The sequence below is a fragment of the Epinephelus moara genome, chromosome 16 (genome assembly GCF_006386435.1).
Source record: "Epinephelus moara isolate mb chromosome 16, YSFRI_EMoa_1.0, whole genome shotgun sequence".
In the NCBI taxonomy this organism is placed as follows: Eukaryota; Metazoa; Chordata; class Actinopteri; order Perciformes; family Serranidae; genus Epinephelus; species Epinephelus moara.
Window position 1 is genome coordinate 43,357,767 of NC_065521.1, and position 26,472 is coordinate 43,384,238.

At 38.8% G+C, this 26,472-nt stretch overlaps 1 protein-coding gene across 1 annotated transcript; it reads left to right on the forward strand.

The window, feature by feature from the left end:
* The first annotated feature begins 1,290 nt into the window (after window positions 1–1,290).
* Window positions 1,291–23,454, forward strand: ptk6b (PTK6 protein tyrosine kinase 6b). Its single transcript, XM_050065158.1, has 8 exons — window positions 1,291–1,891; window positions 6,537–6,658; window positions 9,292–9,455; window positions 12,036–12,201; window positions 17,748–17,909; window positions 18,127–18,308; window positions 18,388–18,541; window positions 22,035–23,454. The coding sequence occupies exons 1-8, from the start codon at window positions 1,470–1,472 to the stop codon at window positions 22,244–22,246; spliced, it is 1,584 nt and encodes a 527-aa protein (XP_049921115.1). The 5' UTR covers window positions 1,291–1,469; the 3' UTR covers window positions 22,247–23,454.
* Window positions 23,455–26,472: the final 3,018 nt, after the last annotated feature.

A 26,472-nucleotide genomic window follows, 5' to 3' on the forward strand; every position in this document is an offset into this window, starting at 1 on the left:
AAAAAAGAGATTAGTTACAACTTACACACCCCTGATGAGGGCTGGCTTACTACAAAGTGGTAACCAGTGACTCAAAACATTATCTATCCACCCATACATCCCAGCGGTGGAAGAAGTACTCACAATTTTTACTGAGTAAAAGTAGCAGTACCACAGTGTAGAAATACTCTGTTACAAGTTAAAGTCCTGCATTCAAAATTTTAAAAAGTACAAAAGTATTATCATCAAATTAAGGTGCCACAAGTAAAATAACTTATTGTGCAAAATGCCCCATTTTAGAATAATATATATTTTACCACTGAATTATAATTATTGATGCATTAATATTTTCCTCACATCAATGCTGCAGCTGGTAAAATTGGAGCTAATTTACTTTGCAGAGGAACCTGTGAGTTGATTGATTAATAATGTTTAATTTTAACCTATAACATCACGTCACTTCATTTATATTTTGTATGATCATCTAAATCCACAACTAGAGTTAAAGGTTTTAAATAACTTACTTCACTAAACATACCTAAAAACGTCAGATGAAGGTCCTGTGACACATTTATTTTATGTAAACTTTTAAGTTACTGAAATAGAAAGTTTTGCGTGCAAATAATATCTGAGTAGAGTGAGCACATTGAAATTTAGTTGAATAATGAAACATTTTACTTTAATTTGACCTTAAAATTACAATGTATAGTTGTTGTTTGTACATAAACATACTAAGTTTTGACACATCACTTTGTTTGTGTTGAATAAATATAAAAATAAACATTCAGAAAACAGGTAATTTCATGTCATATGTATTCCCTGTGATTACGAATATTAAAATAATTATTTTAGAAAATAGTTCTGTTGAACTGACAAACTTCCAGTCAGACGAGGGTCATGCACCATTTATTGTGTCTGGTGTACTCATAACTTTCATGTTACTGAACTAAACTAAAAGTTTTGTGTGCAAACTGGTTCCAATGAATTTTAAAGTTGAGTGGAGGAACTGGGAATCACTGTAACCGGAAATAACACCTCACTTCATTTATATTTCGCATTATGTCCAATCTGAAAAGTAACTAGAAACTAAATGTTATAGGTAAGAGGTGTAATATTTGCCTTTCAATTACTAACATAAAGTAAACACACTTAAAACCTTCACAGTAATTGTCCCACAGGCTCCTACCGGTAAGCCTCCTATCTGCGCGGACCATCAGTCCGTGAGATATTTATGACGCGTCTGACAGGTCATAGGCGGGGTTCTCGTTCATTTCGTTATTGCCAGGCATAAGGAAGTTATCAGTGCTTTGAGTCACAGTCTCAACACGACAAACACAGAAGCAGCAGTTTCTCTGTAAAGGCATTCCGAGGATTCCTCGCGCTCCATCCTCTCTACCTGTCCGACAGGTGGAGCCGGCTGTCGCGACTGACGCGCTCCGAGGCTGAGGAGAGGAAGGCGGCTCTGACAGGGGGACAATTCATGGTCATCTATGGGTGAGTGTCTGCGGAGAGCTTGCCCATGTCTGGAGTCGCTATGGCAGAGGATTTTCACCGACAAAAAGCCTCCTGGACCAGAAGGAGAAGGAAGTAACGATGGTGGAGGTGGAGGAGGAGGAGGAGGAGGAGGACAGGTGAGGGACAGCAGCAGTGAAGGCGGCAGTGAGGAGAGCCCACCGAGCCCGGCACCGCAGGACAGGGTGCCCGAGAGCGGCGCCATCTACACGGCGCTGTGGCCGTTTGAGGCCCGGCACACTGACGAGCTGTCCTTCCAGGAGGGGGACATGTTCAGTGTTGTGGACCGCAACGGGGACTGGTGGAAAGCGCGAAGGATCGACAAGAACGGGTGCATCCTGGACACCGGGATCGTGCCCAAAAACTACCTGGACCGGGCCGAGTCCCTGCAAATGCAACCGTGAGTGGAGTTCTGTTTCAGGGAGTTAACTTATTAAGTATTTCTGTGTCATTTCCACCCATGACTGCGAAGCAATTTCATTCAGCAGACCTAAATCTGTTCCTTGTTTTACTTTTACTGCACATTTGACCTGATGATTTCAGCCCTGAAGCCAGTCAAACTAAACAATGAGCAAAATATGGAGATTATTATTAAATCATAGCAAATGATCAGGGGCTCTGTTGTTGGAGGGGACATAAAAATTAATAAATTATTGTCACCAGGCAGTGGCGCATCTAAAGGGGGGACCAGGGGGACCATGCCCACCCTGATGCAATTGCTGCTGCCGCCCCCAGCAAAAATAACTGGAGGCTGATCTTAGTGTCTTAAGTAGGCTGTGGCGCTCTTATTTTGAGTTAGGGCAAAGACAGCTGTACCTTGTGAAACTAGACGATCTAAAGCAGGATATATACTTGTGTGCCGGCTCTGTGCAGACCCTACGCTGTAGCCTATACACACGTGGCCTATGCTGTTTTGAGTGTTTATACATGTGTGGTGGTGTGTCTGTGTCACTCTGCAAGTTACACCTCCAAACACTAGTCGACGATGGGGTTTCTGTGAAGTGCTGTAAAGTTTAGTTGATTCGAAACACACATTAAACACACATTAAACACACATTAAACATAGCTTCATAGCAACAATTTCAAACACAAGTACACAAATCAGCTTCACTATAACTCGCAGCATTCACAGACAAACACTTGTCTTTATCTGGACACATTTTCCTTACAAATACAACACGCTAATGTTTTTAGCACAAGCCTATGGCATTTTACATTGTATAAATTTGGCTAGCGGCTAGCAGACTTTTCCTCTACTCATATGAAGCCAGGGACAACAGCAACATTTAACAAAGGTAACGGTGCACAGTTTGGCTCCATTACAACTTACAACATTCACTGACAAAACAACTGTCTTATACTAAACACGTTTTTTCAACAAATAGGCCCACAACATGCTAACGTTATTAATAGGGTTGGGAATCTCTCTGTGATAGACGATTCAATACGTATCTAGATACACGNAATTTGGCTCCATTACAACTCACAAGGTTCACTGACAAAACAACTGTCTTATACTAAACACGTTTTCCAAACAAATACGATATGCTAACATTAGTAGCACAAGCCTATGGCATTTTACATTGTATAAATTAGCCTAGACAAGCCTATGGCATTTTACATTGTATAAATTAGCCTAGCGACGAGTGGAGATTTCCTCTGCTCATGTGAAGCCAGGATAAATCACACACAAGACTTAAAATGCTATTTTTGTGGAGGCTTTATTGTCTTCACAATTTATTGTTTCTTATCTGTGAAATCTAAGTCAATAAAAGCTTTGTTTCCACTGAGGGAAATGGTTTCAGCTTACAAAAATAGACAGGAGGTCTTCGTCGCCACGACGTGTAGTTACATTTCTGGGGAGGTGCACGTCAGGCTACAGCATAGGGTACGGCGTAGGCTCTATGTGGACGCTAAGCCTACGCCATAGTATGGCGCAATCTGACACAGAAGTATAAATCCCACACAAGGCATTCACGCCGTGCAAGCTTGTCAGGAAGGGGGCTAAGGAACACTCAAAGGTTAGACTAAACTTTGGCTCAGTAAAAACTGGCATGGCGATTTTTAAAGGGGTTCCTTGAACTCTCACCTCAAGATATCCGAATGAAAATGGGTTCTTTGGGTACCCATGGTAGCTACTGTGACGGCAATGTCTCAAGCTGAGCTCAATATTTCTATATGATGAAGAGAATTAGAATCAGAGAGCATTTATGCTCATTGCATAAAGAGTATACATCCAGATTAGGTGTGCTACATCTCATGTAGCTCATCAGGTGCCAACTACTCATTAAAACAAGCAAATAAAAAACAAACAACGTAATCACCATCATCATCATTCATAAAATCAGAAACAACTAGTGTTAAAAAAAAAGAAGAAAAAAGATGTTGAAGGTGTTGAATAGAAAAAATAAATAGTGGATTGCACTGATTATTCCATATATTTTGATTTATTAGCCTGGCGGCCCGTGTGACTTAAAGCTCCTCTATCTCCTACCAGAGGGCAGGAGAGAAAACAGTTTGTGACCCAGGCGGGAACAGTCTTAATGATTATCTTGGCTCTGCAGAGGCACCTGGAGCTGGAGATATCCCCCAGAGAAGGCAGAGGGCAGCCAACGATTCTTTGGGTTCTTGGGCACAAAACTATTTCAAGCTGATCTAATTTACTGCCTCAGCTGGCTTCAGCCTCAGCTGGTGTTTTACAGCAGAGGCCGAACCTATGAAAAGTGAAACTTTGCTCCTGGAGCTTCCTCGTCAAGGGTAAAGTCTTTGCATTTCTTTGAAATGCTGGAGTCAACACGTGTCGGGTAACACATTTTATGGAGCGAAGGAAGGGGCAGGAAACATTTTAATTATGTTGTCACACATTCCAGTTTCTTTAAACTGCACCATGCACAACACAGAGGACCTGACAGGTATGTGGTATGTACAGTATCTTACTATGCTATGAAGATACTCAGCATACCATCGTTTTTGTTTGTTTTTTATGTGCAAGTCTAGAAAATTAAATTAAAGGACCAAATACAAAAAAAGCTTCAGTTTATATTTTCATGTTGTGCGTTTGGAGCTTTGGATTAAAAACCATGCAGACTTCTTAGTAACCTTCCACCTCCTGCTGCCGTGTATTAATTCCCCTTTTTCTCTAATAACAAGTGAGCATTCATACAGCTGTAACTTCATATCATGACAAATACCAGTTTTCTTCCCACTCAATCTCAGAAACATCCTTCTGTTGTAAGCAACACTGTGAGAACTGTCAGTAACACCTTTCATAATGTCAGTCCCATGTCTGCGTGTCTCTTAGCAGTGATGCAAACTGTAGCGCTGACACTCTGACACTCGGCCTCACCGCTTCTTGTTTTGTCTGTCTCTATGGGAAGTGTGCTATGTGAGGTTATTCCCACATTTCAGCAGCTGCTGGGGGGCTGAAATAATTATAGAGTTGCAGGTCTTTATGAATGATTATATTATTATTATTATTATTATTATTATTATTATTATTATATTGATATATAGAGATATTATATGATTTTATGTTTATATTACTCCAAAACAAACAAAAATGATGATTTAAACCAGTAAAAACACTGAATGAAGCAGCTACACATTGAAAATCTGCTTTTCAGACACTAGTCGTACTGGAGGACTGCTAACTACGGTGGCCAATGCAAAAATGTGAATGGCCCCATCTAGAGCCAGTGTTCGGTTTGTCTGTTCTGAGCTACTGTAGAAACATGGCGGCACAACATGGTGGACTCTGTAGAGGACCCACTCTCTATGTAATTATAAACATCTCATCCTAAGGTAACGAAAACACAAGGATTCTTATTTTCAGGTGATTACACACGAAAGAAAACATGCTTACTTTACTATATTCCATTTCTGCTAATATACTCCCCTAAGTCCTAAACATTGGACCTTTTAAGTAGTAACCTCAGGGTTGATGGTGAAACTTAGTTGCAGCCTTAACATAACAATACTATATTCTGTGTTTCTGTTATTCAAAGTGACGGCTGTGACGGGAGAAGTCATGGAAGACAAAAAGAAAATCAAACATGTTGGACTTTCTGTCAGGGTGTCGTGAGGCGTCCCAGACATGGCGTCGGTTGTTGTGTACTATGACACACTGCACGGAATAAAACAATGGATTATCGCACATGACACTCGTTTTTGTTCAGGATCCGAACCGACACCGTATGACCGCTGTGTATGGCTATAATCAGGCTGATATTGTGTAGTCTAAACTATTGTATATGAGAAAAAAGAGCTTTAAATCCTCACATTTGAATGCTTGAAAGTTTGTTTGCAAAATGACAAACTATTAACTGATTATTAAAAACAGCTGGTGATTAATTTTAGGTGCCTTATTTGTTAAACATAGTGTGGTTTTCACTCATGACAAACAGCAGATCTAATCTTAAATACTGTTTTAACCATGAATGCTACGAGTCCATCTGTAGAACCAAAACTGCAACCAGTAAATGCACAGATAAGAAATAAACTCACAGATAAGTTCCACTTTAAAGTACAAAAAAAGATCAGCTGGAGTTACTGCTCTGCAGGTGACACTGCAAAAGTCTTGTTAATGTAAAATGCATTTTAACTGCATTAAGAGCAAAGAGGACTCCACGCATTCATTCACTGCTTGTCCAACACTACTTTCAGCTTCAGGCCACCATCAGAGACCAGATGTCTCTCAGCAGCAAATGCTTTCTTTGTTTTGTGTGTTCTGTACTGTACTCTGCTTTTGCACCTGCTAAAACGTGTGACATATTTAGATACTGTGAGTGTTCAAAGTTAGACCTTGAAAACTGAAACCAGATCGCAGGATATCCACAGGTACAGACTTTTGCGTGTTCAACAACATCAAAAATAAATTGCCAGATCTTTCATACACCTAAGATTATTACAAAACTTATCTTCAAAATGTATCGTGTACCATTTACGCAATAACGCAGATTATTTTGGTTACCACAGAGTTAGAGTCTGAAACCATGAGGCCACTTCCTAATAATTACTTTCATTTATGGCTTCCTGTCTTGATTCAGATGGTTTTTTGGGACAATGAACCGCTTTGAGGCCCAAGGCCACCTGATGGCACCAGGAAATGACAACGGAGCTTTCCTCATACGACACAGCGAGAAAGACAAAGTTGGATACGTTCTTTCAGGTAAGACAAGATGAAGAGGGCTGACTGAGGATGACAAGAAAGAGAACAAGAGGTGTGCTATGTCATTGGCTTAAAATAGAATAAGGGAAGAGCAAAAAAATGTGCAGGATGTGTTTTGTAAGAGAGTGAGATAAGGGGGAAGAAATTTGTAAAATATAAGAAATTAGTTTGTGGCAAGAAAGGTATGAGGAATCCAAGACCTTAGGAAGAGATTCCCACATGCACACAATCAAACGCAGTCTTATTGAAGAACAACATAGATACTTAATTTATCCCTTGCTGGGACTTTGCCTGTCACAGCAGCAGTACACAAATACACCATATAAAGAAGGGTGCAAAAACAAATCTCAAAAGTACTGACATAATTTCTTTTAAGGTATGCCCTTGCAATAAATTAAATTATAAGTTAGTAATTGAAAAAGTTAAAAAAGATTAATTGCACTGTGCTAAAAGATACAGAAAATATAATTGTTAAGTCCAGTATATCACACTTTTCCTTACCTTACTTCCTGTCACAGGAACAACCAGCTTGTTTGGCCATTCTCACTATAAGAATAAAAATTTAAAAACACGTTTGATAAAGTTAAATATAATTCTAGCTGCAAGGCACTTGGAGAAAACAACCTGACCCAGAGATTATTTCAGTTCAGCTGAACTTCAACTTGTCTGTTAGTTAAAGACATAGCAAGACGTTAGGGGAAATACACGTATTCGCTTTCTGGCATAAAGTTAGATGAAAGATCAATACCACCCTCATGTGTAGGATAAATATGAAGCTACAGCTAGCAAAGGGTTAGCTTAGCTTAGCACAAAGATTGGAATCAGGGGGAAACAGCTACCCTGGTTCTCTCCAAAGACAGAGTCCAACTAACAGAATCTCTTAAGCTTATTCAGTGATTAACACTGGGGATGCACAATATTAGATTTTTTGCCGATATCCAATATGCCAATATATAACGACTTATTTGGCCGATAACCGATACTGATAGATATATCCATTTTTTTCCGATCCTAATTTTAGTGATCATCAAGTCTCTTCTGTGGTGGAATTAACTTCATATTATACATGCATACTCTCATCATGATAGCCCACCAGCAGATGGAGACATGAAGTAAAATGCTTTTCAATGTATGTTGGCCGATACTGAGAGTTCATTTTAAAGCCGATATTGGCCGATACCGATGACGTGCCGATCTTATCGCGCATCCCTAATTAACATGTTATAGTTCTGGTCTTTAAAGGTTTGCTATGCAGTAATTGTTGGTTCCTTATTGTAAACAGTATTGCTAGCGAAATTGAAAGACACCTCTAGATTCACTCTGCTTGGCATTTTTTTTGCTTTGCTATATTTGCAATTTTTCAGCACTGCGTCCATGATTTTGCACAACTTCCTCTTGGATGCACGCTAGTTACAGCCGGGCACCTGGTCGTTACGTTTTTATAAAGCCATAACCTCACCTGTGTACTGAGCCCAGGAATGTCTGAACACAGCAAAATAAGAACAAAATAAGTCATAGTGGGTCTTAAGCGATGACGGAGAGGGATTACTTTCATATGAGAGAATACATTGTTTTTAAAAAAAAAATAAAATAAAATTCTGCATAGTATACCTCAAATCACAGGTACGTTACATTTGTACAACATTTTGTAGCAGATATGTTGAAATTTAATGTTTCTCAAGAACACTGTAGTGAAGGTGTGGTTAGGTTTAGGTACAAAACCACAAACATTATGTTTCAGCTTGAAACACTTTGGTTTGGAGGCACGTAAGCCGTTGAAAAAGAAGGGACAGGTTGGTGAAAAACGCCCAGGTTTGGTGGCCTCAACGATGCTGGAAAACACCCCCATGTGTCAGTTAAAAAACACCCAGGTTTGGTGCTACAATCACTGGTGGAAATGCTGCACTGGTTCACCAGAAAACAACCAGTGTTGTTGTTTGTTGGTCTGCAGTGTTCTACAGCTTGGCAGCTGTCTCACTTAGGTGTCAATTCCTTCAAGTTGACTAAGAGTAGTGTGGCACATATCCAAACAGAAAAACAAATAAAAACTAAAGAAATGTAATTTGGATGTTACTGTGCGACACCCAGACATGTGCTGACCTATAGGTGTGATCGCTGTGTTAACTAGAAAGTGGTGAAATTCTCTTCTTTCCATCTACGTGCCTGTCCGTGTATTACAGTAATGAGGCATTTCCCTGATGCCCTTTTAAAGAGCAACAGCACAAGCGTAACCACAGAAAATGTCAGTATTTATGTTTTCCATTATTTCATGCAGCGTACTAATCCGCACCTTTGGACATAACCTACAACAGTGGCTTCCAAAGTGACGATAGCCAAACCTGCAAAACCTGCAATAAATAAGATTCAGGTTGTAATAAACTGACAGAAACTTTCATCAAAGACAAACATTTGGAAGAACAGTAAAAAGGGAATTTAAATTTAATGTCCCTCAGTCTTTTTCATTTCTTTGGGATCTACTGGGGCTGTTTGTGTAGCAGATTAAACTACAACACTTTGTTTACGATTATTAAGAGAAATCTAAAGAATATAAATACAGGAGGGGCAGGATCTTTTGTGTCTGACTTTTTTGAACCACCTTTGCTTATGTCTGAATTGTGTTAATCTTTCTGCAGTGAGGTCAGCCAGTCGGGTGAAGCATTTTAAGGTCCTCAGTACAGTTGACAATCATTTTTACGTGGAGCCTAACCAACAGTTCGACTCTCTGATCGATTTGGTGGAGCACTACTGTGTCAACAGCCTGAGCAACAGCGGCACACTGGGAATCCCCTGCAAGAGGGTAGGACAGCCTCTGTTGACTCAGTTTCTGTCTTTTGCTTGTTTGTTCCTCTTATTTCTGGTCATGTAAAAACAAGAAGTGTGGACAGAGAGTTAACTCAGATAAACTTGTTGCCAGAGTGTTGTATATTGTTCATTATTCTGCTTCCTTCTGTTTGCATTATGTTGTTTTTTGCAACTGAGTCTGAACGCAAAATTCACAAATAAATAAATAATAATAATAAATAAAAATGAAATCATGCAACAAAGATGCAGAAGTTGTCAGGGTGTGAATGGATCAAAACTACAATGCATGAAAGACAAAAGCTGCACCAAGTCCTACGTGTGTCAAAACTTCTACATCAGCTTTTTGCATTGATGGGGCAATGCCAAAGTGCAGAAAAACCCTGTTACAAGTCCTGTATTCAAAAATTTACTTGAGTAAAAGTACAAAAGTAAAAGCATCAAAATATATGGAGGCAAATCAAATCAAATCCCACTTCGGCCTTAAGCCTATTTCTCTTCTACATGGAGTGACTTAGGAATACATAGTGTCAAAGATCTATATATTAAAGGTACAGTTGCCTCCTTTACAAAACTACAAAAGAGACAATCAACAATAGAAAACTGTCTTAAAACATCACCAAACCAAATTAACTCCATCTCCTACTTGTATGACATCCTATTATCATCCGTCTCTCCATCTTCTAAAGGTTATAAAGCCAGTTGGGAAAAAGAAATAAGTATTCAAATACCAGATGACATATGGGAAGAAAGCCTCGAACATATACTCGAATGCTCAAAGAACGCCAGTCACTATCTTACATAATCTAAAACATTAAATGTCATTTCTCAGAAGCAACCCTTCATGACTTTGTGTTATGCCCTATGGTTGCATTTTTTTGGTTCCATGTCCTCAACAGCATCTTAGAAATCATTAATATTTCACTAAAACCAGCACCTATGTCAACATTAAGACAACGCTCCACTGCCCAACAAACATTCCTCTCTTACTGTATCATTAAGGCAAAAAAAAAAGAAGCTATTACTAATGTCATGGAAAGAACAACAGTTCCAGCCTACAATATGTGACTATGTGACCACGCTACATTTGGAAAGGTTAAATACATCTTAAAAGGGCAGACTCACACAGTATTTCTCTGACAGCCTCTCATATCCCATCTTGCACAAATGTCCTTCCATCAGGCAGTGCGTTCCAACAGGAAAGCCGTTAATAGTTTAAGTTACAAATCTACGCTCTTGTCAAAGCCACCAGACTACATTGACAAAAACTGTAATTTTAGGTGGCTGAGCACAGGAGCTGCTGGTCTGCTGCTGCCTCGATCAGTTAGTCAGTTTGTTATTGTGTGAATTTGGAGTTTAAAGGGGTTGGTTTGGATTCACCCCAGTCACACAATAAGACAAACAAACAAACAGATCAAGGCAGCCATACACCAGCAGCTCCTGTGTTCAGTGATGTTAAATCACAGTTTTTCTCATTGGAGTCTGTGTTTGAAGAGAGAGATATAACGACCTCAGTTCCCTGACAGAAATCACTATCTTAGCGCATACTTGAACTGATTAAGAATTTTTTTTAGCAGGCTAAAATATGTTGTGTCGCTGCCCTGGTTCACAGCACTACATTGCTTAGTTTTGTTGGCGGTACTCCTCCCTGCTTCTCCAAACTGGGGACTACCAACTGACATCGACTGTAGGTGATACACTAACTATGGATAAGTAGCCTATACAACCTCAACCTAAAAAGATCCGAACTATTCCTTTAATGTTCAGCCACTATAACAGCTTCTGTGTCAACTCAAAATGTCAGCAGGACAATTTGTCACTCACTTGGTCAGGGCAAAACTAAAGAGGCTAATCTCCGTCCCAACAACAAATCAGGAAACATGAACATAATGTTCAGATGAGTCATTCCTGCTCTTCATACTGGTCTCTCTGTTGTGTTCCTAATGAAGTGATGAAGGACATTTTTAGTACAGAAATTGTGTGCAGCGTTCATTGGGGCACCTGACAACTGTATTGTTTTACCTGAAGAATTGCAAACCTGTCCTGTAAGCCATGAAAGTGCTCTGTTATCACAGCAAGATCTTTTCACCTAGAGCAGAAACTAGTAGTCGATTGAAATATATTATTATATATTATATAATAAATAATTATTTTGATAATCGATGATCCACTTAGGTCCTTTTTCAAGCAAAAATGCCAAAACATTTCCCAGTTTTGCTTCTAAATTATGAGAACTTGCTCATTTTCTTTGTCGTATTTGATAGTAAACTGAATCTTTTTGGGTTTTGGACTGTTGGTTGAACAAAACGAGACATCTGATGACTCCCCATTAGACTCGATGTATTTTAACACATTTCATATTTCAAAATTTTACAGTGATTCAGAGATTGAATTCAAAGATTGTCCGTTACATATGTATTTAACTTTGTAAGTTATTTTTCTGAAAACTGTAGAACAGTCAATGGTATTCTCGACCAAGTGTCAGACATACTCAAATCCTGCCTTTATGCGTGGATGTATAAGCTGCATTTGTGTCCCTTTATAATCTACAACTGTGTGCCTGTGTTTCCTCCATCAGAAAAAACCCGCCACACAAGATCTGAATCATTTTACAGTGGATGAGTGGGAGCTCCCGAAAGAGGAGTTCACCCTGGAGGAGGAGCTGGGCAGCGGCTACTTTGCTGACGTCTACCGCGGACGCTGGAAGAACCACATTAACGTCGCCATCAAGATCATCAAAAGTGGTACTTTATCATCTCTGTTAATCCGAGGCTGATTTAAAGTGGAAATAGAAAAGCTTTCCGTGTTAACTTATCAATTTACAGTAAATGGTAATACACAAATGCAGTGGAGTGAAAAGAACAAGGTTTCCCTCTGAAATATAGTGGAGTGCAAGTGTAAATTAAGTACAAGTAAACTTTGGTAAATGTCTTTAGATACTTTCCCCCACAGCTGGGAAAGAACAATTTGTGGTTTAAGGTGCAACAGCTCAATCTATTACTCTGCTTTTGCTCTGGTTCGCACTGCAAAAGTTTGTTGCAATGATTTGTTGATCGATAAAAGTGTTGATTAGTATTTAGAGTTTAAATTTCAGGCTTAATCAAGATGAGAAGTTTTGAAAAAGGATTACAGTCAGACAGTGATTCACAGGTGTGCATATCATTTAACAGATACATTTTACTTCCTGTTTGATTCCCATTAACAGAAGTTCGTCTCATACCCCTTTGACACCGAAATTAGCAGGTGCATGCCGGTATTTCAAACACAGGTAAACCTGCTAAAAATAGACTATAGACTCCTTTATCATTGCCAGGAGAGCAAAGGTGTGTAAACGGACCTGGGGCAGATTGCCTTTTCATTTGGATCGCTGTTTGAGTGCTGCCTGGGCAAAGACGGACAGTATTTTGTGGTGGCACAACACTGCATCTTGCTGGTTAAGAGACTAAAAGTAGCACATTCACCTGAATGTGGTGTTTCGATCAATGCCGATCAGACCTGGAGCTGATAATTACCTGTGACTACTGCAAAGTCATTTGACCTGAGTGTGAATGCTGATTGTAGCCTTTCCCATTACATTGAAAAGCTTGATGTTAGCAGGTGTTGAGTTTTTTTGTGCAGTGGAAAAGGGGCGTAAGTGAAGCTTTGACAATATATTATATCACAGGTAGTGCTCACACAATTTGTCCAAAAACAACAACTTAGATCAATCAAATTATTGTTAAAGCAATTTCATCAAGCAAAATTGGTGCTCTTAAATGTGAAGGGGTTTTGATTTTCCCTGTTTTACATCACTGTAAATTGACTATCTTTTGATTTTGTCTGCTGGTCTGGAAAAAAAAACAATTTGAAGGCATTCTCTTGGCTTCTTGATGGGCAAATTTTACAATTTTGACATTTTATAGACTTGCAGATGAACCAAAAATTGTTAGTTAAAGCCCTAGTCTCTATATACAGACTCTACATTCAGTGAATGTAGAGTCTGTAGGCAAACCCCGGAGATCTTGCCTCCGGAAGAAGAGCGGAAGAGCCCTGGTTTCCGGTTGTAGGCTGTTTGAAGTCCGCAAAATGTTGACTAATCACGTTTGAGCCGGCTGCAGTTGTTGCCAGGTTAAACGGTCCGTGCGGTGAACTAACAAGGTGGAACATAATTGGCGTCACTGCAAACTCTGAATCCATCGCAATGGTTCAGCATATTTACTTATATATAAATGGAAGTCGGAAACGGAAATTCGCCTCCTCTGCCCAAATCAAACCAGAATGCCAAAAAATCGGGGGTCTGCCCCCAGAGGCTGTATCGCCGTCTGCCGGAAGTCAGATGCCGAATACAGCCGATGGGTTCCGAGAATGGTTAAAGCCCTAATTGCAAGCTCTTAATGTTTTGAGTTTTTGCACGAGGCATCTGCATTGTCTACAACATGTTAGACCACATTTAAGTGAAACTGGATGAGAGACAGAATAAGAATGTAGACATCCATCCATCATAGCAATCCCCACTGATAGACCTCTTTGCTGTCATACATAATTGGCTTTACAGGCAGTGTTGTTATGTGTGGAATTGCAGACACGATTGTATTGTTCATTAAGTAACTGCCCCCGTGTTGTGCAACACGGGGGCAGTGAAACTCTTTTCTATTTGAGTAAATATATCATATTGAATGAGCTAATGTTAATCTCTGTCTTTCTGATGTTTAAATAGTCACAATGTAGTTTTCATCCAGGACAAATGGATGTCTCAAGCTGAGATTGAACCATGGATGTTGTGATAATTTTTTGTGCATTAAATCAGGCAGACACTTTTCAAATGACACCACATTTGAACCGTGAAGTGGTTGCCCTCAACTAATTTTAGAATCCAGGTCAGATATCTGCAACATGCACTTTGTGGTCACGACACCTGATTATTTGCCTGAACAACTTTTAGACTGTCGGCTGGATTTCTGCCATGCCAGAAATTTTGGATGGCTGTCTGCAGCATGAGACAAGACAAAATTTTATCAATCCCACACTGAGGAAATTCATTTAACAGCAGGAAAATAGAAAACAAGGTAAAATGAGACAAGATGAAAATACAAATATGATCAGAATAAAATATGAAATCTATGTACACCATTCACTTATACAGATACTGTATGTCCACGATTAATAGCTGCAAATAATCATATCTTGATAGATATAAAGGACAAGTATCCGTAGTCCAGTATATTTGTTTTCATCCAGAACAACTGGATCAATTGTGTGTAACAAACATTTGTAAAGTACAGTGGGAGTCGTCAGGTGAGCCATTTTAGAAGCACGAAGCAAAGCCACAAAATGAACATGTCAAGAAGCTCCCTTATCTGATTAACCTCCTGATGACTCACTGTACAGTAATAATGTAAAACACTTATGTGTGTCATCATTTCCAGGAATCATTGTTCAAAGGCTACCTTTAGACTGAAACTCAGGCCAGTTTATTGTTAATGATTCTAGATATAGTTTACGTCGAGCTAGCTTACAGCAAGAAACAGCACTTCAAAATAAAAGCTCTGTGCCAGAAATTCTCTGTACTTTGAAATAAAGTGTGTTTTGTACAAATCTGACACATTTACAAGTCACTTGTGGTCCATTCAGAATGGACCTGCAACCTTTTTTTAGACCTTGACCCACCAGTTGGGAAACACTGGTATATGACCATTTCGACATAATAAAACAGGATTTTTTTAATCGTTCTATTTGTCTGTAAAGTCATATTTGTGTCGTAAACCTAGTTATTAGATTTGAGGTCCTTGAGACAAAAATGGTGGAAAAGGAGACACTGCTTTAAGAATTGATTAAACAATTGAACACTGACCCTATACAATGTCACAAAATTGTTTGTTCTTTCCAACCAACAACAACAACAACAACAACAACAACAACCTCTTTATATTTTTAGGTCTCGTCTCGATTCCTGTAGCTGCTCAGTCAGCAGCAGTTGTAGTAGGCTGCATTAGGTATGTTAGCCTCACCCTCTGCACTTTCGGTGGTGGTTTCTGAGGTGGACCACTCTGTCAGAGTCTCTTCTTCGAAAAGTTAGAAAACAATCCATTGTGGCTCACAAGAATGTCCATACAGTACACTTAACGTACGCTGACTAGTTTACTTTGACATTATGAACAGACTAAGTGCTGCAAAGGATTCATGGGGAACAGTTAGCCTCTAATTAATATTGTGTACTGAAAATTAAATGCTTTTTGTTGTTGTTGTTGTTGTTGTTGTTGTTGTAAATAGGCCAATTTATCTTTGCTAATAATGTGTTGAATTCATCTTAATGTGTACTTTCAGATAGAGCTGGGTGGTATGACAAAATTTTCATATCACGTTTTAAAAAAAATATTTAAAAAAATCATATTGGTTTCACGGTATTTGACGGTATTTTGCTTGGGTTCGGCCCACTTGACATGCTGCTGTGTTGTCCTATGGCCTATTCAAGTGCTGGAATTTGTTATTTAGATGACAACGCCTGAACGCAACACAGGTTCCACTCCATTAGTGCCCTGCTCAGTTATAATTGTCCCGGATTCGGGTCGGCTTTGGTCAGGAAAATGCAGCCCGAGCCGTGCTCACCTATATGTGTGTGTGTGTGTGTGTGTGTGTGTGTGTGTGTGTGTGTGTATGCATCGGGGCGAAACTCTGCCATGCGCGATACAGAGAGCAGAGAATTGTAAATAAGATAAATAACATGAGGCTATTTAGTTTAATAAAAGGACAAGGTATAGACCTGTTCTAGAGGCCTGGATATGAAGCGTCCGTAGCGCCAAATAATATAACGGTAGTTTCTAAAGAGCTAAGAAGGGAAAAAATAAATAAATAAATCAGCAGCGGCAGTCATATTTCAGCAGCGTTGGTGTGCCGCTGCTAGTTGCATATAGGGGAAACACTGCTCTTTTTGGTATGAGTTCTTCTGGGTCATCGTGTTCTTCTTCAGCAACGTGTACAGTTGCTTCGCTTTCAGAACTCTCTCCGGCAGCCATTCTCGCCTCTAAACTTTTCTCTATGCTCTTACACTCACCGGCTCTAGAACGCCTGCGGTGTGCAGCGGTGAAATGGGTCCCCACCGAAACTCGTTGTTTGGGCTATTCACCGGTATTGCGGTATATGAAAAATTCATAACAAAACGAAAATAAATACCGGTTTTCAGTACGAACCGGTATACGGCCCAGCCCTACTTTAAGACACATGTTAGCTTTGAAAAACAACAACAACAAAAAAAGACCTAAATTAAAACTTAAATTATCCAACAGCAATTTGGCGCCTCCCTGCAGTAACTCTGAGGATCTCCTAGGGGTCACGGACCCCCTGTTGAAGACCCAGGGTGTTTATAATATAACATATTAAGTATATTATGCATATATTAAATACATATAACACATGTACACTAAATGTATATAATAATAACGTAATAATATAATTAGCCATTTAGCTGTGCTACATAAAGCAATAAATGGACCTATATAACGCCTGAAAAGCGCCTCTCTAGTCCTCCGTCCACTCAGAGCGCTTGAACGTTACATATCACACTACCATACAAGTTGCACTTACACACTGATGCAACAGCCATCGGGAGCAATTTGGGGTTCGGTATCTTGCTCAAGGATACTTCAACGTGCCAACTCTATTGGCCTGTGGGGATTGAACCACCAATCTTCCAATTAGTGGAAGACATGCTCTACCGCCTGAGCCACAGCTGTCACACATTATGTTCTTCTTTCTTGTTAAAAAGTCTGACAAGTGTAAAAAGATTGAGAAGCTCCATGGTCCAATTTTCCACACGGCTGAACACAACGGACACCATGTTCTCTGCATCTTCTGAGCATCTGCAGCTCCATATGTTTCTTCTCTTTCTTCATCTTTTTCATTCTTAGTAGAAGCGGAAAGTAATGTGGCTTTTCTCTCATTTTGTCAACATCGTCGTTTCTTATTTTAATAAACTTTACCAACAAATCCACAGATATTTCCAAGTTTGCACAATGCATTGTATAATCACTACTTATGATTAGCATGATTCAATTAAAAACAGATAAAGAAACAGTCGCAATAAAATGGTGCCACATGAACATCTCTGTTCTAAAATCGTCCACTTGTTTACGAAACAAAGAAAATCCCACTGCTACAAGTGTGTCATGTTTGTTAAACAATCAGATTTCACTGTGGTTTCTATGGTTTCCTTCTGTTTGTTTCTTCCTCTTCTGTTCCTCTTTTACGTCTGTTCCTCTATTTCATCTATCTTATTTTTCTCCATCCTTGTAATTCTCTCTCTTTGTCTCTCCAGACTCGGAGTTGAACCACCGTGAGTTTCAGAGGGAAGTTCAGATCCTGAAGAGTCTCCGCCATCGTCACCTCATCTCTCTGTTTGCTGTCTGCACGGCCTCCGCGCCTTACTACATCATCACTGAGCTGATGGAGAAAGGCAGCCTGCTCAGCTTCCTCAGAAGTAAACCTCAGTTTACCTTCCTTCTTCTTCTTCCATCTTATATGACAAACAGAGTTTTGTGCCCCAGGATTAGGTCAGAGGGTTAAAGCTTGTGCATGGTTACTTTTTGCCAGCTGTGGTGTGATCAGTCTGTCCGTTTTGAAGGTCATAACTTCAAAGCTTGGGGTCTGATTCTCGGTGCTGATTGTTGTCTCTGTTATGATTTTTCCTGTTTCAGGTCCAGAGGGGCAGCGTCAAGATGTTGCGTCACTCATTGACATGGGCGCTCAGGTGGCTGATGGGATGTCATACTTGGAGGAGAAGAACAGCATCCACAGAGATTTGGCGGCACGAAATGTCCTGGTGGGGGAGGACTACATCTGTAAGGTGGCCGACTTTGGACTGGCCAGAGTGATAAAGGTAAGGGAGGAAGGAAGACATATGAAGGGTCTTCTTCAAAGCCAAATCAAGCTTTTTAAGACAAAAATTTCTCATCCAGGAGCCATTCTACATCACAGAAGATAAGAAGATTCCCTATAAGTGGAGCGCTCCTGAGGCCATCAGCCATGGGAAGTTCTCCAACAAGTCAGACGTCTGGTCTTTCGGTGTCTTGCTCTATGAGATTATCACATATGGAGGTGTTCCATACCCAGGTTGGTGAAATGACATGATTTCTGGGCTCACACGTGTTAAAATTATAATTAATGGCACTCAATCAATTACAATCGATCTCTTTCCTGTAAGAAAGCTTTCCATTCCTTCTCACTCGACAAAGCCCCATGTGATGTCCTTAGTTGGGACAAACTCTTAAGCCTTGTTTTCAATAAGCAGTCTGGTTCAGTTCAGTTTGAAACACATTAGAACGTTTATTTTTCCTTTTCAGTTGTCAAAAGTGATGGATCGACCAAAAGAATCGTTCCATATGCCCCCAGTTTATGTTACCCCTCTACTGAGGTACCCAGAACACTGATCCAATAAAAGACGGTGATGCTAGAAACACTGCAGTCCTGTTCCTGCAGTGGCAGGTTTACATACGTTAGTCAATAATAAATTAAAATTAAAGAAGCAAACAGTATTTATTGTGGTGCAAGTGGACTGCAAGCACATGAATGCCTCTTTCTTTTTTAACTGACAAGAAGTTTGGAATGTAAAATGTCTAAAAGTTTAATTGATTGTAATAAGTCATGCCTACTTAAAGCAGTCATCACCAAATTTTCAGTCATGACCCTAGATGGTGCAAACCAAATTTCATATGAATCCTCTAGTGGAATTTGAGATGTAAACTTTTGGGATTTGTGGAATCCTCTAGTGGCAGAATATCCCAAGACTGCTTTGGTTTGGTTACTATTGCTTACGCCATTTTTGATTTATGAGTGTTTATATAAAATGGAACTGAAAGACAAATATTTAATGTATTATTCCCAAATGGATTGACAAATCAAAACTTTAGACCAGCAATGTCTGTAGACGATCCTGCGAAAGTTTCAGGACATTTGGACCAACAGTCGAGTTTGCAATAATATGATATAGACAAAAATTACGGAAAAGTAGCAAAATTTGACATTGACCAAAAAGAAGAAGAAAGAAAAATAATTATAATCCAAAAAAAAAGGTCTCCAGCACAAGTGTCGCTGCCTACTGAAAGGCTTTTTTGTTGCCTTTTCATCTTTAGTAGTTGTGCAATGATTAGATCTTCAAGTAGATGTGTGATTTAAGCAAACTTTTATGCAAACATGCAACCTGTTCCGTGGTCGATCAGCGAGGTGCTGACATTGTTGGTAAAGAGGAAATACAGCGTGAACAGCATGGAGAAGTGACGCGGCTATTACAATCTGGTAGCAATCTCACCTACATTAAGAGTACTGTCTACGGTGAAACAAAACAATTCTTTAGTTTACGTACACATCCATACAGGTTGCGTACGGTCTAAGGGTACAGTGATAAAAGTGTTAAGTGGAAACGCTGCTTTACGGTATCTTTATTTATACACTGTTCTCAGTATTCCTTGAATCATTTGTTGTTAGACAACTTTAAGTCACACAGAACAAACAACATGATTATTTCTGGTAAAGGACACAAACTTATTAAACGGTCCAAGTACAGTGTTTTCTGTTTCTTTGTGTTTTTTGTGTTTTGCTTTTTTAAACCAGTGGTGGAAACTTTTATTTGTTCTTATTCACTATTGCTGAGTTTCTTTAGTTCTGACACCCCTTTGTCTCTCACACACATTAGATTTATTAAGTCTGCCTCAAAACAATAATCACATACCCATATGAACATTGAAACAGGCTTTGTTTGCTATAATCATCCATCTTATCCATACTGATCGATACAAAATCCATAGCAACATAGCATCATCTCTGTCACAATAAAAGGCCTGAACTAATTGAGACTGTGATCTTAGAAGAGTTAATCCTGCCGCCCTCATAAGGCGACTTATAGTAAGACTAACATGCTGCCCATTTCAACTTCCAAAGTGCTTTAATATAAATAACAGCACTTGAGGTTTCACAAGACGATGACATCAAGAAACAATTTCCGTATAAAGTTGCACCATTTTGATAGATGTGTTTCGGGAAATGAAAGTCAACCACTGTGCTTAGCAAATATATTTATACATTGTGTGGTCTGTGGTTTAGCAGAGAGGTGCACAGTTGCTGCGTAAAAGCAATGATAAAGGACAGACTGTATCTATGAGTTTTAAGGGCCAGTGTAGAGATGCACCGATCCAGCTTTTTCAGTTTTGATACCGATCCCGATGCTGTGGCTTTGAGTATCAGCCAATACCCAATACCATGGTTGACCTAAAAAGCTATATACCTTTACATGTAGAAGAGAAAAGACTAGAGGCATCAGGCATTGATGACTACACAGTTCTTTCCTAAGATAAAATGAAACAAGATGAAACAGATTAATGCAATGATGAACGCAATGATTATTTTTAGCAAAAATAAACAATTGTGCAACAGCAGTTGAAAGTGTGAAATACCTCCATACAGCAGATTCTCTCCTTCGCTCCATGACGTATGACGTAGCCCGCGTTGCAATAGATTTAAAGGGAAAGGATCGCCTCAGGTATAGGTTGCATTTTCCGATACCCGATCCATCTATTTTGATGATATCGGATCAGTGTATCTGTAGGCCAGTGTGTAAGATTTAGGGGAATTCAATGGTATCTAGCAGTGAGGATTGCAGAATTCAACCAGCTGAAACTCCTCCTGGTTAGAATTCCTTCAGTATTCACTGCTCAGGAGTTTTTTACTGGGAGCTGATTTATCCACAAAGGTCTCTTCCTCTCCAAAACAAACAGACAAGGACATTAAAACTGGTAACAAACACTGAATAAAACAGTTTCACGTTACAAATCAATGTTTCTCCTACTCTGTTTGGCATGTTGGAGATGGCCAACTTGCCCAGCACCTGCAACTGAGTGCTCACCTATTTTCTCCGATAGCATAATGTTATTGTTGTCGAATGAAGCAGTTTCATGTTACAGACCGTTAGCAAAGCACCTGTTAGCATGTGCTACAGTTTCAAGATTAGTGTCACCAATTCAGTATATGACCATATGTCTCCCCGTCTGACCTTGGACCTTTGACTACCACATTCTCATCAGTTCCTTTGAATGTCTAGGTGCGCTTTTGTGCCAAAGTTGAAGAAAGTCCCTAAAGGCATTCTTGAGATATTGCGCTCACGAGAATGACATGGATGCAAGGTCATGGTGACTTTGACCTTTGACCACCAAAATCTTATCAGTTCATCCTTGAGTCCAAGTGGACATTTAAATTTGAAGAAATTCCTTCAAGGCTTTCACGAGAATGGGACAGACGGAGGAACAACCTGAAAACACAATGCCTCCAGCCACAGCTATCTACTGCACATGGGGCGTGAAAATCTGTGTTTGCCCTTGCTTACTATGATGGCCGATGCAAAAACATTAATGTCCCTATCTAGAGTCAGTGTTTGGTTTGTCTGTTCTGGGCTACTGTAGAAACATGTCGGCGAACGCAGCGACCTCTGTAGAGGAGGACCTAATTTCTCAAACATGCTATCATAATTATACTGAGAAAGCCTCAAGGTGTATCTACAGGTATTTCATCGGAAAGGAATATTTAACCTCTCATTACTGTTTCTGCTCTCCCTCAGCCTTTAGCACCCAGGAAGTGTACCAGCAGGTAACCAACGGCTACAGGATGCCAGCTCCGACCAAATGTCCCGACTTTCTCTACAAAATCATGCTGAAATGCTGGAGCTTCGAGCCCGCCGACAGGCCAGACTTCAAGTACCTCCGGCTCAAACTGGACAGCGCCTCCTACGAGTTGGATCCTGACTTGTCTGACATGGCGCAGGGATCGTGATCAGTTTTTCACTGAGGACTCTTTTTTTAACAAACTGATTTTACAGACTTTTGCACGGAAAAACTTTTGAGTGTTTGCAGTCGGCAAACCTGCAAAGCCTGATGTATTTTGTTCCGTCCACTAGGGCTGCAACTATCAATTGTTTTTATTATCAGTTACTCTGATAATTTTTTTTTGGAGCTGTAACCTTTTGAAACGAACTGGCAACAATATCTATAATCGATAAGCCATTTTAGCTGGGGGGTTTTTGGGGTAAACTCCAATAATTTCCTGGTTCCAGCCTGTACAATGTGAGAATTTGCAGGTTTATTAAGTCTTGTGTGAAAATAAATTAAAATATCTTTGGTCCGTATCCTTTTGGTTCACTGGTAAGACAAAAAGACATTTAGATATTTCATTTGAGCTCTAAACACACTGTCAAGGACAGACCAAACAATTAATCAGTTAAGTGCACAGTATGTAATTTCTCCCTCTGCCGGTCTCTCGATCAAAACATTAACAAAGACAGACTTTGATGACACCCTGAAGTAGCATGGGATCATGGGAGTTCTTTTCTCCAGTGTTAAATAACCATTCAGAAACGCTTCTAAATCTATTTAAACAACCACCAGTGCCAATGAAAATCTATCTGATGTTTTATTTGTGTTATGTTTAGTCACCTTTAGTCCTCCATGTTAATGAAACTGTTAACTTGCTAACTTATCATTAGTATTAAATGAGTCAACAACCTATACACTGAAGGCTACAGCTACTATAGCTAGCAAACCAGCTAGCAAACTGAATAATGGGGTGGCCCAGTACTGTTATCTGTGCTCAGAACAGGTCACAAAATAACAACAAACTAGCCAATCCAGGAAGCTCCCGTGCTTTGTAAGATATTTATTTTTTTAGTTTTAGTAATTTAGTAATCTTTATTTCGAACATGCAAACAAATGAATAAATAAATAGCAGAAGAAAACAAAACAAAAACAGTATTTGTAACAAGAACAAGTGTAAAGCTACTGAATTAGAAAAATAATGTATAAATAAATAAGTAATAATAATACAAAAGCAAACAATTTACAATACAAACAAAAAACAAAAAAAGTGTGGTCTTGCACGAAGTGGTCTTGCGTTTACATGTCCGAAAAGGAGTGGGCTGAAGCAAAAACGTATTTAATCCCATATATGTGTATGTATATATATATATATATATATACATATATTTACTGTCATATTAATTATTAATTTAACTAATCTAAATATTTAATTCAGATATTGAAAAACAAAACAAAATCAAAACAGATAGACAGTAACTCAGAAAAGAACAAATAAAGTAAACAAATTCACAACACCCAGCTGTGATCAATCCCCTTCATCCCTGTACCTCGTGAAAATCAAATTTTTGTACATCTTCTTAAAACACTTCATACTTGGACATCCCTTGATCTCCTCACTCAAACTGTTCCACCGCTTCACCCCACAAACAGAAATACAAAAACTCTTCTTTGTTGTGCGCACCCTATAATTTTTTAAATTAAATAAACCCCTTAAATTATAACTCCCTTCTCTTTCAGTGAACAGTTTTGAATATTATGTGGTAGTTGATTATTTTTTGCTTTGAATAATATTTGTGCCGTTTGAAAGTCCACCAGATCTGCAAATTTGAGTATTTCTGACTGTAGGAATAATATATTTGTATGATCCCGGTAACCAGCCTTGTGAATAATCCTTATTGCTCTTTTTTGGAGGATGAATAATAAATGTATTGTATTTTTGTAATTATTGCCCCATACCTCTGCACAGTAACTTAAATAAGGTGAAACCAGTGAACAGTAAAGAATCCATAGTGAATTGTGATCTAGAAACTGTTTGACTTTGTTTAATATTGCTATACTTCTTGATACTTGGAATGTATGGTTCTTATATGTGGTTTCCAACTGAGTTTTTCATCAATAGTTGTTCCAAGAAATTTGATTTCCTTAACTCTTTCTATAATAACCCAATTTATTTGAATAATTATTTGTGTTTGTCTTGTTGTTACCAAATAATATTACTTTGGATTTGTTCAAGTTTAATGATAATTTGTTACTGTTGAACCATATTTTTAATTTACTTATTCCTGTTGTGATGTCCTGCAATAATTCCATTAAATTATCTCCAGAAAAAATGATATTTGTGTCGCCAGTAAACAAGACAAATTTCATTACTTTGGATACATTACATATGTCATTGATATAGAGTATAAAAAACTTTGGTCCTAAGACTGACCCCTGGGGGACACCACAAGTTATGTCCAAGCATGAAGAGGAACAATCTCCCAGCTTCACAAACGGTCTCCTGTTACTTAAGTAGCTTTTAACCCAGTTTAAAACTATACCCCTGATGCCATACCGTTCCAGTTTTTTTATTAATATGTCGTGATTTATTGTGTCAAATGCTTTCCTTAAATCAATGAATATTCCAACTGCAGGTTTTTTCTGCTCTATGGAATTGGTGATTTCTTCAATTAATTCTAATAAAGCCAGTGATGTTGATCTGTGTGCTCTGAATCCACACTGACTGTCAGTAAGTAGTTTATGTTTATCAATGAATTTGTCCAGTCGGTTATTGAAAAGTTTCTTGAAAAGAATTTTGGAGAATTGCGGAAGAAGTGAGACAGGTCTGTAGTTTGTGAAGTGGTGTTTGTTCCCGGATTTATACAGAGGAATGACTTGCTGTTTTCATTCTGTTTGGAAATGTACCGGTTAGGAATGATAAGTTACATACATATGTGAGTGGTTTTGATATTCCATCAATAACTTTTTTTCAGTATCATCATATCAATGTCATCACAGTCAGTAGATTTTTTGTTCTCACATTTCCTAACAATATCAACAATTTCTTTTTCGTCCACAGCTGTGAGGAACATTGAAGAAGGATTGTTTTCTATCAAATTGCCCAGTTTTATATTTGGGATAATGTATGTACCATAGAATTGGTAATCACACAACCCAACTAACCATATAACATACCAACATTCTTTTGTCCAACCAAACGAACAAAACCCAAATTTAATTTGATATTCGATATAATAGTTGACATTTTTATAAGAAAAAAAAAGACTTTAGACAATTAATCAGTTTTAGATGCTGATAAATTTTCTCTTTTCAATTGAATAGTGCCAGTTTCACCGTCCATGCTGCAATACAAATTTTGAACATCTGCATTTCCATGACAACTGGCCAAAAGCTTCACAACTGGGCTACTAAAGGAACCCTGAGCTCAGACTGTCTTCATTTAAAACTCTGTCAATTAGGTCAGTCTTTTTCTCGGCTTGACGTTCCGACAAAATCAAAATGTTTAATATTATCATAAGTTTTCAGTCTTGGCTGAATTTCAATGACATGAACATTGTTAACAACCAATAGCTGCACTCAGAAAACAGGGGGATATGTAGGGGACTCCAGGGAAGAACAGTAATGTGAACAGGTCTTGCTTCTCTTGTACAGTGGAAAAGGAGGACACACTGGAGGAGTTGTGAAGTAAATGAGAGTCAGTGTTCAATCTAGCACTTATTGTTGTGAGAAATCTTAATTTTTGTCATTCCCATGGTCTCCTTCCACTGTAATACCACAGCTAACCAACAGAGGCTAGTAGAGAGTTGAGGTGACAAAACCAAAATGTAAAGTTTGTACATAAATACAGTTTATCTTTATGGATTATGAAATACAGTTGACATATGATGCCTTTCATTTTGTATTTCTCTATTAGTCATTACTTGTTAATAAACCTGTTAATAAACTTGCCTCTAAGGTGTCTGCAATGTTAATATTTGGCCAGCAGGGGGCAGCACTGTCACAGTATCTGAAGCTCTTCTTCCTTTCTTTTTATTGTACAAATTAGTCTCAGTTCAGTCGCTCTCGTTCAGCACATACCCTTCCAGTGTTTCATCAGTTTCTCTCAGACATAGACATAGCTGCTGTTCACTGGAAATGAAGCAGCAAAACTGATGAGTCATCACATGAATCATGCATTGGCATCTTTCAGGTACTTTTTGCATCAGTGCCACAGATCAACATGGAGTAAACATGATCAGTAGTCTTTCAAACAGAGACTGATTGTTTCTTTTGTTTTATAGAAATATTTTTAGACTCCTGAGGAAGTAAATTCATCCAGTTTAGAGGGACGTGTGCTTACATTTGTGTAATATAATGTTATCTCCTTCTTCCCTTATCTGTTGATCATCTGATGAAACACTTGGTAAG

Excerpts from the sequence above, each read along its gene's own strand:
- ptk6b (XM_050065158.1), top strand. The coding sequence starts at position 1,470 with ATGGGTGAGTGTCTGCGGAGAGCTTGCCCATGTCTGGAGTCGCTATGG. Across the intron at positions 17,910-18,126 it reads CCTGCTCAGCTTCCTCAGAA|GTCCAGAGGGGCAGCGTCAA; the intron begins GTAAACCTCAGT and ends TTCCTGTTTCAG. Across the intron at positions 18,309-18,387 it reads GACTGGCCAGAGTGATAAAG|GAGCCATTCTACATCACAGA; the intron begins GTAAGGGAGGAA and ends TTTCTCATCCAG.